Here is a 15494-nt window from a genome sequence, read left to right on the forward strand (position 1 = left end):
ATATTGCAACCTACTGGCCTGTGATGTAGCCACGATTTGTGGAGCTATACAATTCCATGCAGTGGCCAGTCCTATGTACAAAAAAATGCTGGAATGATATATGCCTTTATGGTGTTTGCAGTAGTGGCAGGTATGTTTTGTAAGAGCTCCGAAGAGGTCTGAACAGAGATCTGCAGGGGAATGGAGTGGTCAGGGCAATATTTGTAACTGAGGTGGATTGCAAAAGAACCAGAGAATATACCTGGTGTAGAAAAACACAACAGAGAAAGAAGAAATTGAGTGAAGGCACTATGAGAGTGAAGGCAAGGAGTCTAGACTGAGTGTGGAGTCACTTTACTCTGTGACTTTTGCTTGAATTAATGTAGGTTTAAGCCATGCATCTTTAATAAGAAACTGACTTCTTTACCGGATTAGGGATTTAAAAGGATCTCTTTGTACCCAGTTGGGAAATGAGAGGTTGTCACATGCACATCCTACTCTATTAGTTCCACTATCTCTATGCCCTTTTCCCTCTGCACAAGAGGAATGAGCACATGTTTGTAAGGTTTACTCTTCAACAGCAAAGAAAAGTTCTTATTCACCCTTCAATAGGCTCTTCATGAAAGTGGACAAGCTGTTGAGTCAGCAGAGACCAAGGAAGATACTCACTATTTTGGATCTTGAGTTTGACCTGGAGCTCCTGTAACCCAGTCACTAAGAAAGTATAACACGTGGTGAACAGCAAAGATTCTACAGTCAGATGGGCTCCGTTTAAAACTCAGTTCAGCCACTTTTAGTTATTGACCTTGGGCAAAGCTCCCCTCTCTCTTTGCTTTAGTTTATTCATCTGTAAAACAGGGAACATATTTGTGCCATAAGAGTATTGAGAATTAAATGAGCTAATAGGTATAAAGTCATCAGAACATTACTTGAAACAGGGCAAGCACTCAGATGAGAGCAACTATTAAAACCATAAAACATTTATACTCTAGGAAATCCAGCATGTGGTGGGTGTTTGGAGATCATCATGGTAAAGATTATTCAGCAGGAGTAATTCCAACATACAGTAGTTGAATGTGTACAGTGTGTTAGACTTTGGGATAATGGAGACACAGTGTCCGCTTACGAGGCACTACATTCTATTTTACAGGGTTATTGGCATTAAATTTGCTTTCCTAATATGTTTAGCTTACTGAATTGAATTCCCTTTGACTTACAGGCGGATGTTGACAAGGCAGTGAAGGCTGCAAGACAGGCTTTTCAGATTGGATCTCCATGGCGTACTATGGATGCTTCTGAGAGGGGACGACTATTATACAAGTTGGCTGATTTAATCGAAAGAGATCGTCTGCTCCTGGCGGTGAGTATTATCCAAGCTGGATGGGTAGCTAGAGCTCTCAAAAGCATTCAGTGTTTGAAATGGCAGGTTGTTTTGGTTTTAGTGATCCCTATATGCTCTCTACAAACAAAATGAAAACATTTGTTGTCCCAATGTATCGCCCCCTTAACATTGAACTTATTCTCAAATACTAATCTGCACTTCAATTCTGGATGATGTTAATTTCTGTTCCCATAATAGATTCTACGGTCTAAACTTTGGCAAACCCAGGTTAAACCAAATTTTAAAAATTTCTTTACCTTAAAACTTCTCAGAGGCTTTAATAAGATCACATGAAGTTTGAGTCTCCTAAAATGATATATTAGGTTTATTCAAGCATTTGACCACTGAACTCTTTTGATGGAAAAACTCAAGTTTGTTAAGGGTGCCCAAAATATTTCTCTAAAATAAATCTTAATTCTCATTAGTCTAGCTTACTAAGATATTTAATAAATTGTTACATTTTTTCTTCCTGAAATGTGTCTGTTCACAAGGGTCATAATTAAATGATGTTCTTTTTACAGGTGAAAAAGGCAAAGAATTAAAAAAATCCAATTATTAATGTGGTTTATCAAAATTATGTTTTTATGAATACTATTTTTGTTTGTTTGTATTTTAGCAGTTAGATGAGTCAGAGCATTATATAGTTGGGGGAGGGTATTTCCTTGTTTTTTTCATCTCAATTTGGCATTATGATGAAGCCGATTTAACATAAACCAATACCAAGATCAGGTTTCAGAGCAAATTTCATCTTTAGAATCTGAAAGTGTCTGTAACAAAGAAGTCTACATTTTTAAAAATCAACATTAGCATGTATGGTTAATAGCAAGTATGGTTAATCAAAGAACCACTTATTACTCAAATATTCAACATAATTTGAAATACGCAAAAATTCAGAATGAGCAACTATGTGCAATAAAACTATAGTAATAAAAATGGCCTGTAGGAAGAAAGCAGAAAATGCTAAAACTTGGTTTTTCGCAATTAATCTGATTTGCTGACTGCCTGTCAGCATAAGATCCTATGGGGGGAAAAGTACAGGCATACAAAAGTCACGTTTGGTTAAATTTTGACATGGTAGAGAGTGTAGTACAGAAGCAAATAGCTTTAACAGTTCATCACCTGTGCATTTCTGCCTGGTAACCATCCCAGCAGAATATTAGATCTCAAAGAGCTTAAGGTCCTCCTTAAGAGGAGAAGCCAAAGGGGAGATAGGTCATCTTATAATGGTTAGGGCACATGACTAGAAAATGTTGAACTTTACCTGACTATTCAAATGGCAATTATGACAATAATGGCAACACTGGTAGTTTCCTAATTAAAATTCTGCTAAAGGAAATTCATGGATGAAAAATCCACGAGTTACTTAAGTTTGTGTGGGTAGACTGTGTATATCCAGATGGAATGCATAAATTAAAAATGAATACTGAGGCATCATTAATAGACAGGGACACTAAATTGTCACCCACAGTTGATTACAAAATAAGAGAAATCTTGTTGGAATTCTGATATGAGTTAGAAAACTAGGTTTCATTCTCACATGCTATGTATATATCAAATTGTGACCAATTCCTAGAAAGTTGGTTAGCAGGAGAACATTCAAAATGAGACAGAAAGAGCACTAGGGTTTAGAAATCAGAATCTCGCTCCCCTTTGTGCCCAGATCTTGCTATTTAACCTCAAGGAAGTCATTTTAACTCTTAAAAAGTGGAAGTTAGACAAGATGTCAAGATTTCTTCTATTTCAAAAATTCTCTAGCACATGATTACTCAAAATATTTACTACATATTTTTAATCTAAAACTTTTATGGAATTTTAGATTTGGTGTTTGATGTGTTTTTCAGACAATGGAGTCAATGAATGGTGGAAAACTCTATTCCAATGCATATCTGAATGATTTAGCAGGCTGCATCAAAACATTGCGCTACTGTGCAGGTTGGGCTGACAAGATCCAGGGCCGTACAATACCAATTGGTAAGTATCTTTGAGAAACCACTAATGGTAAGGATAGGAGTGAGGAGTTTACTATAGAGCTGAATAATTTCAAACTCTCCCTTTTAAAGATGTCAGCCAAATAAGGCAAAATTATTTTCCTCTTGACTTTGAGACAACACAGTTTTCGACTTAGACGTTCTATTAAAATTCGTAAAATGTATTTTAAACTTGTTTCAGCATAATCATGAAGATAACATTATAGATATTTTAGACAATGTTAAAGTAAGATCATTCCTATGGCCATAATTACTGATCTGAGGCATGCCTCTCTAAGGTCCCAAACTTTTTAAAACTGGCTTCTGAAATTATTTATTTGGGTTTTATTCCAATACTGACGTTTATATCCTTTCTGTAATGTAATTATTTAAGCTTCTTTACATGTTCCATTATAAGTCAGTTATGGTCATCTGTGCCTGGTCAAACTCAGTATAGTTAGACCAGACTATTCAAACAAGCCAGTTCACACTGACTCATTTCAAATATCTTCAAAGCAAGATGGGACTGTGTTTGCAGCCTGAGTTAAGGGTTTGCATGTGTGTGTGTGAGAATCTGTATGTATGTGTTATTTTAGTGGGGTATGCACATAATGTAGTAGAAACACTAAACATATTTCATGTGAAACATGAAAACACACACATTTAGGAAACAGTATGGGTAGAATTTAATTCACACAAACCTACCAACTTTAGGAATACAATACCCTCCAGGACTGGCCCTGATGTGCACTTCCAATCTAATTGGAGCATCCAGGAGGTCAGAAGTGATAGCAGAAAGTTGAGAGGAGAGTAAGACCTCGGTAGTACTAAGAAATGTGGCTACTTTAGAACTGTCTGACTTTACTCTGGGACAAAATGGAGAAGTCACTTAAAACACAAATAGATCTTTATGAAGAGACTTCTTGCTGAAGCCAGGAAGCTTCTGTGGGAACTAGAACAGAAATGAATGTAAAGCATAATGTATCTCTCCGAATGACCACATTAACTTCAGGGCACATAAATTGGTCAAATTTAGACTGAAAATAAATGTCTTATACTCCTGTCATTTTCTTCATGTATTGAGAGAATTTGCTTTTATTGTTTGGTAGGCAAATAAAATACATTTTAGAATAAGTCAGCGGGAAAGGTTTATTACTTATAGGGAGATTTTCTTTTTAATTGTACTGTTTTTAATTTTACTATTTCTAAAAATTATATTACACCCTTTAAAAAGAATTCTCTTTTTAGTAGAACTCTGAGCTACCATAAACAAATGTGGTTCTTCTCTTAGCCAGAGACCTCCTACTTCCTTTCTTGTCCCTTTTTTATAAAACTTTGAGAATAAGGATAATTTTCAAATCAGGCCTCCTAGATGATGAAAGGTAGAATTAATTATCTTTCCGATTTTTTCCAGTTTTGCATCTTTGGTTTCACCTAACTCAATTTTATGGTTCCTATCATTTCAAATTACTATTTTAGGGCTTCACTTACCATTTTGTGAATAATTGGAGATATGGATGGTCTCGATCTCTTGACCTTGTGATCTGCCTGCCTTGGCTTCCTAAAGTACTGGAATTACAGGCATGAGTCACCACGCCCTGCCAGATATATGTTTTTAAAATTATTGTCTACACCTTTCTCTCACATCAGCCCCAAACCACCATTTTGTGAATGTCAAATACATTCATTTATATGTGATTATGTGTGTTTTGTTTTTCAGATGGAAACTTTTTTACATATACAAGACATGAACCTATTGGTGTATGTGGCCAAATCATTCCTGTAAGTTTTTCTCCTATATAATTCTCAATTTTTAAAAAGAAGAGTTCTTATTCAATCTACTGATGAAGCTTTCTCTAACACAGATGGATGCTTATGTATTTGTTAAATGTGGAGTAAATGTAAGATTTGTTGAACTTGGTCTCCCTGTGACTAAACTTCTTGGATATGAATATAGATAGAAAACCTATCTATATTCTGGCATATCTCTTGAGAAAGTTTTACTGCTACATCATCTACAAATGTTATGGTTGTTTTTTAAAAGTTGTATTATGTACTCTTTATAAGAGCCATGCTTTACACGTATATGGCAAGGTGCTCTCCACTGCACATCTGCAGGATAGCATTTTAGTGAAAGGTAGTAGGGCCTACTATTCTCCAATGCACTTTCTCATTGAGACATCTCATCATGGAGAACAGTAGCTACCAGAGTGTTCAACTCACGACAGACATTTTTTAATCAAAATCAAAAAAAGAATACCAGAGGCATTTGAAGCACTGCATGGAATATATTTTAGCTTTAGATAAGAGGTTCAGATACTCCATATTCCTCTTAGAGAAGGTAGCCTTTTTAAGAGAATTGTGAAGCTATTTTAAGCCCAACAAACAGGAGACTATCTAAATGATTTTATTTTAACTGACATGCTTTAAAAGGCCAAGCAAAAAAATGGTGGCGAAGTCCTTATGTGAAGAAATGGTCATGACTTATCTTTTGCTCCAATGAGACTGAAATATATTCATATCAATATTTTAACGGAATTGCTTATTAATTCAAAAATCCTGATAAATTGATAAAAACTATATAATTATGAACACTGATAGTAGCTACTATGTACTACGTGTCTATGCTAGACCAGTTATTGCATTGAGCACCTGGCCCTCTTTCTTGATTAATCCTCAAGACAACCTTCTGAGGCAGAGAGGACTATTATCAGCACCCACAGATTATGAAATCGGATACAGAGAGAACGTAACTTGTGTAAGTTCACATGGCTGGTCAGTGATTGAGCTGAGATTTGAACCCGTGTACTTGGCCTCTGGACCCTGGACATCTTTGTCTTAAGCAAGATATTTTTCCTGGAAATAAAAGCTACTGAATAATATTATTGGGTAAATAATTACAATAAATGACCTATGGAGAAGGAGAGTAATCATCCTTTTTAAACATTTTTAGATAACTTACAATGTGTTTCATAATAAGCCAAACCATGCGGTGATTTTGTTTTTCCTGGTAGATAAAGAACTCAACAGCACTTGATTAAATTTTGAGGTCCTCTCCCACTTCCTTCTCATATCTCATATCTGGTTTATTCAGAGCATTTTAGCATTTACTAGTTGCTTTTAGCAATGAAGTATAATATGCCAGATGATTTCACAAAACTACTGTAATTATTACATAACATCTACAAGGGGTGTATAATGTGGAAGTTGGATTAGCAAATATGCATTTTGCAATACAAAGAATCTATTGTTACATATTGCTTTCTAGTGGAATTTCCCGTTGGTTATGCTCATTTGGAAGATAGGGCCTGCACTGAGCTGTGGAAACACAGTGGTTGTCAAACCAGCAGAGCAAACTCCTCTCACTGCTCTCCACGTGGCATCTTTAATAAAAGAGGTAAGTTTCCCTAAATTAAAATAAGCACAAGAACTCAAGAGTCCTAACTTACAATAGGAAGACCTCATTTGGTGCTACTATAAAGTACATTATTTACAGATGGCTCCTGTCCAGTCGGGGGAATACATTTAGCATGACTGCTGGCTGCAATTTCTGGCAGTCACCCCGATTTCATCTCTGCCCAAATGCGGACAGAAAGCCAAACACAAAGGCTTGGTATCAGTCATCTTGGGATCACATTTTTGCTTCTTTGTCCAACTCTCATGAACATAAATTCATGTTGAAATTAATGTAGCATTCTTTCAAACGTTGAAACATTAAGTTAGTTTGTACCTGCCACTGATGGCCTAGTGTTTTCTGCAAAATTGTGTAAACTAATCTATGTAAGATTGAAAGGGCCTCTATGCCAACATGCTTGTTTGTAATATTAGGCCACATTATTTCAAAATACTTTTCAGTCTACTCATCAGTGGATATGTTTATATTCAGTGTTCTATTATGGTTTCCTCTGCATTTATCTTCCTGTTCAAAAACAGTAAAAGAGCGCGTAAAACTTATTTTCATCAACTAACTAGATTATGTTAATATACTTGCAAACAATTCATTGTCCTTTTTTCTTCATCTTACCAAATCTTAAAAAACAAATGTTAGTCATTAGAAACTTAAAGTTACAAAACTGAACTTATCTTTTAAAAATATACTTATTCAAATTAAAAACAGGGAAAAGAGATGTCAGAATGAAACATTTTAATGCAAATAACAGGAAATTGTAATGTGCCAACTCAGTTCCCATGCCTTCTACCTGAATTCTTTAATGAAGATTGAAATCAACTTGTGATGTTGAATCATGAATGGGATGACAGTACTTACTTAACAATTTACTGACTAAGTAATCCCAGTGGGAATTTGCAACTCAGCAGTTATGCCCTCAACAATCAACCACAGCTAGGAACTAAAAAATATGAGATCCCTTCAGCTTCTTATTTTTGTTGATGGGAATAATAAACATGTTACTTTCTTTCTACATAAGTAACTTACCAAACACTTTTTACATACAATCTTTTTGAGTTAGCATTATGCAATTTGAAACAGCCGTCACTGGGGCAATGATTCATAGAGTATGGACTTACCCTGACAAGCAATTGTCCCTCAATAATGTAACCCTTGAAGTTATTTTTTATGTGTGCTTAGAAATGACATAATAAGACTAAAGAATAGAACCAGTTGGGTGAATTTTTTTTTCTAGAGCATCTCATAAGGTTGGCATTAAGAGACAATCTCAATCCCCTACTCTCCTCTTTTTTAAATTAAATTCTTATATTGTAACTTTTAAACTTTTTACCTTTTAGGCAGGGTTTCCTCCTGGAGTAGTGAATATTGTTCCTGGTTATGGGCCTACAGCAGGGGCAGCCATTTCTTCCCACATGGATATAGACAAAGTAGCCTTCACAGGATCGACAGAGGTAATATTATTTACTCAGGGCAAAAGTTAAGAATGCTTTTATTGCCAGCTATGAAGTATGCTTTATGTAACTATTTTTGAGCCAACAATTTTAAAACAAAAACTCTTTTTAATGACTTGTTATTTCTTTTAACCTTCAAATATATGCATAGAATATAAGCAGATGTAGTCTGAATGACGTGATACACCTATTTAAAAATCAGAATGAGAGTAAACTGTTTTTAGTATGTTCATTACTTTTTTCTGATGAGAAATATGGCTGCTGAGACCTTGTCATATTATTGGGAAGATTTATAATAGAAAATTAGGCCATAGTGATTTGTATGAATGAATATGATTTTATCCTGTAGATTATGAAAATTAAATAGTAGAGCCTCACCCTTTGCACCTCATTTGGGGGTGTCTTTCTCCTGGACATTCTGAAAGAGAGCCAGAAACTCTTAGCTTCCCTCAGTGGTACTTTAGCCTAGACTAACTTTTCTGCCTCTCTGCCTTGAACTTGACCATCCTAAAGGTGAAAGAAAAAGACCCCAACCACAAAGGAGAAGTGGCAGGCAGGAGGGAGGGCAGACTAGAAGGTGAAGTTTGGGGAAATAGATCCCCATTTATTCATGATGTTCTATCCTAAGCAAAAGAAAGCAGTGGAAGCATACTGTACCATGAAAAAAAAAATTCTTGAGTCATTCTATTAGATTATGTGACTTTGTTAGGTGCTCAATGCAAAAAATAATGTGTGCTATTCATTGGTACACAGCGTAGACAGTGAAGAGTGAGCTTCACTCCATCTTAGAAAGCTGCTGACAACAAGAGACAAGGCAGGGTGTGATAAGGTACTAAGGTATGTACAAAGTGCTGTAAAAAGGTTCACAGGAAGGAATGATGATGTCCAAGTGGGTACTAGAACTAGCTCTGGGTTTTGAGGAACTGTTACTTTTTTAACTTCCTGGAAGTTGAGAAGCAAAAAAGACATTCCAGATAGTGTGGTGAGCATAATTTGATTATTTTATAATCTTAATTATTTACTCCAATATAAAGGCAAATTTACATGCAAACAGAAATGGTGGAAAATCAAACTTGATTTTTCTTGATCTTTTTAAAATGAAGTAAATAAATATATATATGTCTTCTTTGTTTTTCACAGACATAGAGTAGAAAAAGTTCACATTCTGCAAGTCCCTAATTAAGATAGGGAAAAGCAAACCCCACATTCAAGATTTATTGTAGACAAAACAAATGGGAATGTTCAAGACATGGCAATACATTTAAAACTGGTGACACCACAGGTTGAAATCATACCAGAGGAATAAAGGTGAAAATTCCTCAGCCTTGAATTCTAGATCTTCCCCAATAGGGAATCCATGTACCCGTTGAGGTCTAGATCAAGCCTGTTCAACCCATGGCCAGGAATGGCTTTGAATGTGGCCCGACACATTTTTTTTTTTTTTTCATTCTCATCAGCTATCTTTACTGTTAGTGTATTTTGTGTGTGGCCCAAGACAATTCTTCTTCCAGTGTGGCCCAGGGAAGCCAAAAGATTGAACAACCCTGGTCTAGATCCTATGCCTACTCATTCTCCAGGTCATCTGGACCAGGTGCTACTGTTTGCTGATCTCATCTTCAGCATCAGTTTGTCTTTGCTCATCCATGATCCCCTATAACATTGGGGGAGCACTTTACCTACCTTAAAAAAAAACCCTGGAGATTAAAAGTCTAGAAAATATCTTAGTTTAAATTCTGACTCTACCGCTCCTAGCAGTGTGTCTTTAAAAAGTTAAGTAGCCTTACTAAATTTGAGTTTCTTCATTTGTAAAATGGAGATGAGATCAACCTTACTGAGTTGTACAGAATAAAATTAAATGAGCTAATGAGTAAAACATTTATCACCCTACTGAGCACTCAGTACATATTTCCTCTTTCCTCCTATACTTTTTAATTTCTCACACTAGTTTACACAGTGTGAGAAAAAAGCTTCCAGTCGAATATTTCTTTTTCTCCATCTCTGTCACTCTGCCCCATCTCTTCCCGATTATTCCATATATCTTTTCATTCCCCCCTGCTTTTAGTTCATACTTGGCCATAAGCTACTCTCAACTTGCTCCCACACGTTCCCTCTCTGGCTTTCTCCTTGCCTCTACAGTTCCAAGAGCAGAGCAGCCTAAATTTTAAAACACCCCATCTGAGTTCCCATTGTTCACCACATATAATAACAGTGCATGCTCATTGCCTTGTTACGTGTCTCTCTCTGTCTCGCTGATTATCCTCAAAGACAGTCTTATTCATGGTTATCTCCAGAAACCATCACAGTAAGAAATTCTACATAAGTATTAAAGAATTAAATGTGAATAACACAATTTTAGGAGCCACACAGAAAAACCCATTTTCCTTCCAACTCCTGGAACTTAGTTCCACGCTCCCTGGAACTTCTTTCTGGATTTTCTTGTAACTTCACATTTGTTGCTTGGCAGATATTAAGGAACTTGATAAATGTCATGAAAGAGGCAAACAAGGCAAACGATAGACTGTATCCTTTGTGTTCATTGTAACAGTGACCCCCATTCTAACAACACTTTTGGCAAGGTAAGAATTTTTTTTTTTTTTTTGAGATGGAGTCTTGCTCTGTTGCCCAGGCTGGAGTGCAGTGGCACGATCTCGGCTCACTGCAAGCTCTACCCTCCAGGTTCACGCCATTCTCCTGCCTCAGCCTCCTGAGTAGCTGGGACTACAGATGCCCACCACCACGCCCGGCTAATTTTTTGTACTTTCAGTAGAGAGAGAGTTTCACCATGTTAGCCAGGATGGTCTCGATCTCCTGACCTCATGATCTGCCCACCTCAGCCTCCCAAAGTGCTGAGATTACAGGCGTGAGCCACTGCAATGTCCCATTATGTTCATATAAAATAGAACTCTACCCACATTGTGCAAGACGTAATAAGTTAGACCATTTTCATGAGCATTTGCTACTTCTGCTCCACATGGCAATGCCACAGTATCATGGAATACACTGTTTACCCATAGTCTTAATAGTTCTCATCTTTTCTTCATTGCATACTCCTTTGACAAAAATGATGAATGTAAGGGAATGAAATATAAGGGAATGAAATCATGATATAAAAATTAATGTCTCCTTGTTTTGACTTTAGCTAGACTTTTGGGAAAACTCAAGCCTTTTATTTGCCATCTAAACTTGTGCCAAGCAAAAGCGTAGCCTTTCTTTCTCATTAATACTTCTAACCATTCTTTATGCTAGTTCTTTTGATGTCTGTTGCTTTTACAAAAATATCTCTGATTTTATTCCCTTCTCCAAGACAAAAGTTATCTACTTTAATGGAGTTTCTCCAGTAAACCTAAATTAAACAAATAAAAAATTCAGAAAGAATTTGGAGAAATTAAAGGGTGATAGGAAGTAAGTTTTTTATCTACAAAATTAAAAACTCTTTAACACCTTAAATGAAAATTCAGTTTCTGAAAGTGGTCATAAGAAGTGTATTATGGAATGGCATATAAGAGAAATTTCAGACAGGATTTCCCTAGTGCAAATCTCCTTTTAGTTTAGTTTTTATTAATCTACTTTTAGGGGTTTGATTTAGAAACATAAAATATTTAATTGAGATGAAAACATTAGCATATTAATGCCCTATTCTGTAATGCACAGTAGCAGTTAGTTCAGTAACCACATAAAATCTAAACACTCATTAAACATCGATTTCTCTCTTGTTCAGTTGGGATAGAAATTTTTTATTAAAATCTGACATGTGGAGTAAAAAAAAGAAATTTAGAAAATAAAAGAAGCAAAATAGTGAATTTCCTTTACAAAAGAAAGGCAAAGAAGATGTTGGTGGATTAAGGCTGCCATACAAATAATAAAAAAGAAATAATTGTAGAATCAGCCAAGTTTTTAGAGATAGAAAAACCAGAAACAACTATAGTAAATAATCTTGATGGGAAGTGATCCACAAAGGAAAAAATAATTGAAAACAGTCTTCCTCTGAAAAAAGCAAACTAGCATTAAAGAAAAAACCAGAACTGTAGGATTCCAGCTAACTGAAGTAGCTGCACAGATCCCATTTCTTTCATCCAGTTCCACTGTTCAAAGGTGTGTGTGTTGGGTGGGAACACAGAGAAAGAAAGAAATAGAGAGACTGTCAATCCACAGTTAAATGAGCCTTCTGTCATAGATACAAATGAGGAGAGGTATGCAGTGATACGTTATTGTTACTGCTACGGTGGAGTTAATCTATTTGGGAAATGTATTTCTATACAGATGATACAATCTGAATCAGACTCTGAAGGAGCCTTCATGAGGGTATTTGGGAGACTAGGAAAAGAAATGGTCGTATCATTTCTTCTAGTATCTGACCTAGTGTCATCAGAGAAGGATTTAAGGAGAAGCTAAGATATCAGCTGGACCCCTAAGAAGAATAGAACTTGAAGGCAGTCCAAGTTGGGGTGGACAAATGATGAGAAGAAGGATGAGATTCAAGAGGTAGTGAATATGTCGGTTTGACTGGATAGAGTTATCTGGATGCCAGAAGAGGGATAAAAAATGAAATAGCTAAGTTGCGACTGGCTCATGATAAGTCTGGTCAATCTGTACAGAGATGAAATTCTGATTAAAATTAAAAATAACCTGTGTAGCCATCAATATGACTTATGTTCTATATCTCTGCTTTCTTGCTGATGAAGAAAAATCAGCATTTTTCTGATTCCTTTTATGTCTGTATGCTTGGACGAGGGGCCTTTTTATATCTAAAGTGCCAAATCTTTAAAAATGCCATTTTGCCAGAGAATCGCTTGAACCCGGGAGGCGGAGGTTACAGTGAGCCAAGATCGCACCACTTCACTGCAGCCCGGGTGACAGTGTGAGACTCCGTCTCAAAAAAAAAAAAATGCCATTTGGTGTTTCTCCCAAATGAAATTTTACCGTGGCACACACATCACATAAATTTAGAATGCTAAATCAACCTGTGTTCATGAGAGCTGGGTAAGCCTCCTCCTTTGTAATGCTCCCTTTCAGGTCGGCAAGTTGATCAAAGAAGCTGCTGGGAAAAGCAATCTGAAGAGGGTGACCCTGGAGCTGGGAGGAAAGAGCCCTTGCATTGTGTTAGCTGATGCTGACTGTGAGTAGAAGCCACTTTGTTAACTTTTCATCCTTCATCGTTTTTGGTGTCTGATAATGCCAAAAGTGAACTTGAACTTTCAGAAAAAAAAGCATTTGCTTCTAACATCAAAGTGTAAGGAATTAGAGTCCAGAATTACTCTTGAAAATCTCTTAAATCATCCTAAAGTTATAACACATAGATAATAGACACAATTTCTTCCTGGTTTAGAATAGATTGCTATTTCCTCAGCTGAACCCTAGATGATGTAAACATTTTGCATTTAAGTGCCATGGTGTATTTTTAAAATCCTGTATCAGTGATTATTAACATTTCATTGAGCTAATGAAATACTCCAGAATGGGACTTGGATTGAGACCAACTGAGAAGACAGCAGTTTCACATTTGCCCTCTCCCTTCACTCTGGGTCATACATTCATTAAATGAAATGACCAGAAGAAAATTATACCTAAAATTTAAATATTTTTTTCTAGCAAGTATAGTGGAGTTTATGTATATTAAACCTACAAATTTGATGTAACTCCACTATATAATATTTTAGGTTCATTCTGATTATATTACCAAGTAGAATCTCCCAATTATATCCTAAATAGAAGTTAATTAGGAGAAATGCATGGTCAAACATTCTTTTTACTTTCACAACTGCATAATCTGTTTGAGGCTGTAAATACAAGTGGTTCATGGAATTAGCCTATGTCACTGTTTTGATCTTAATTGAAGTATTTTAGAACACACTACCTTATGAAATAGTCTATAAACATGACAGGTTTCTAATTTTACTAAGACAGTCTGAAAACTGCTGCTGCTACAACTTAAGCAGATGTAATTAGTTCACAAAATAAATAATAATAATAACCAGTTGCTATAACATTGAATTGAATCTTCAGCATTTAGAAAATTAAAATGCAAAGAAAATTTTATTCTTGTTTAGAGTCTACTAATGAAGCAACCTATTTCCTCCTTTTAATGCACGTTTTATCATGTAAAATAAGAGTTTATAGGCGCATATGAAATAATACGGTATACTTTACATAAATTTTGAAAATGTCTTTGCTGGAATAAAATCATAAGGTGAGTGAGTGATTCTAAGTTTAGTGTTTTTTATTTTTTTAGTTATTTTTATTTTGTTTTTCTTTCCCACAGAGATCACATTTCCTATTGAGTAGAGTATTTAAGATATTTTGAAATTATTTAATTCAATAGAAATGTCAGGTTTATTTATTATCTGTTTAAAATCTGGGGCCTGAAAGAAATAATCTCAGTCATCTAATTGTATAAGTGGAGATATTTATATAAATCATTTCCAATGATTTATATCATTGATCTCATGATCAAATCTCATGATCAAATCTACATTCTTGGTGATGTCCATATTAAAGTTGTAATAGTAACCACTATTTTTTCAGATTCTGTATGTTGCTCTTTTTTCCATGGTAAATGGAGGATCAGAAAGATTAATTTGCCACCTGGCTGGTAGGAGGCAAACTATATTGAGCCCATGTCTGACTCTACCACTCATAATTTTTCTTTATCTCCATGTGCCTCTGAGAAATATAGAAAATACATAATTTTTAGAAAGTATATCTTTAATGTGAATGTCTTCTTTGCAGTGGACAATGCTGTTGAATTTGCACACCATGGGGTGTTCTACCACCAGGGCCAGTGTTGTATAGCGGCATCCAGGATTTTTGTGGAAGAATCAATTTATGATGAGTTTGTTCGAAGGAGTGTTGAGCGGGCTAAGAAGTATATCCTTGGAAATCCTCTGACCCCAGGAGTCACTCAAGGCCCTCAGGTAAGTATAAAATAGAAAGGATAGCATTTTCAGGGCAGAGGAATAAAGTATCCTCTTTAGACCTAGATTTTATTGAATAAGATTACTTCCTATCTGAACACCTTCCTAGGTAAGAATGCTGTGCCAGTTTGGTGATTAAAAGCAATCTAACTCCCAATGAAAATGGAATCATCCTGTTTTTGTGTTGCCCAGTTTTCATCCTAGAAACAGTTTACCAGCCATGCTGGGAATTAAATACATGAGGAAAAATAACAAATGTTCTAATTTTTTTGCTTTCCTCAATCTGCACACCTCTTGATTCCTATATACAGTTCTCTGTCCGCTTTGAAGTTCTTATACCTTCCTACCGTTTTTTCCTCCTCAATCCTTCATCTCAGCTGCCATCCTAAATCCTCT

General features: G+C 35.8%; 1 protein-coding gene across 4 annotated transcripts in view; it reads left to right on the forward strand.

Moving 5' to 3' along the window:
- The window catches only part of ALDH1A1 (aldehyde dehydrogenase 1 family member A1), a 184364-nt gene that overhangs the window by 154173 nt on the left and 14697 nt on the right, over positions 1 to 15494 (forward strand). For all 4 annotated transcript variants that reach the window (XM_017949929.2, XM_017949930.2, XM_017949931.2 and 1 more), the window contains 7 exons: positions 1199 to 1339; positions 3202 to 3331; positions 5048 to 5109; positions 6596 to 6724; positions 8074 to 8187; positions 13201 to 13303; positions 14914 to 15098. In XM_017949929.2, the coding sequence (XP_017805418.1) occupies positions 1199 to 1339; positions 3202 to 3331; positions 5048 to 5109; positions 6596 to 6724; positions 8074 to 8187; positions 13201 to 13303; positions 14914 to 15098 (864 nt within the window). The remainder of the gene's footprint in view (positions 1 to 1198; positions 1340 to 3201; positions 3332 to 5047; positions 5110 to 6595; positions 6725 to 8073; positions 8188 to 13200; positions 13304 to 14913; positions 15099 to 15494) is intronic.

The sequence above is a fragment of the Papio anubis genome, chromosome 13 (genome assembly GCF_008728515.1).
Source record: "Papio anubis isolate 15944 chromosome 13, Panubis1.0, whole genome shotgun sequence".
NCBI classification, from domain to species: domain Eukaryota; kingdom Metazoa; phylum Chordata; class Mammalia; order Primates; family Cercopithecidae; genus Papio; species Papio anubis.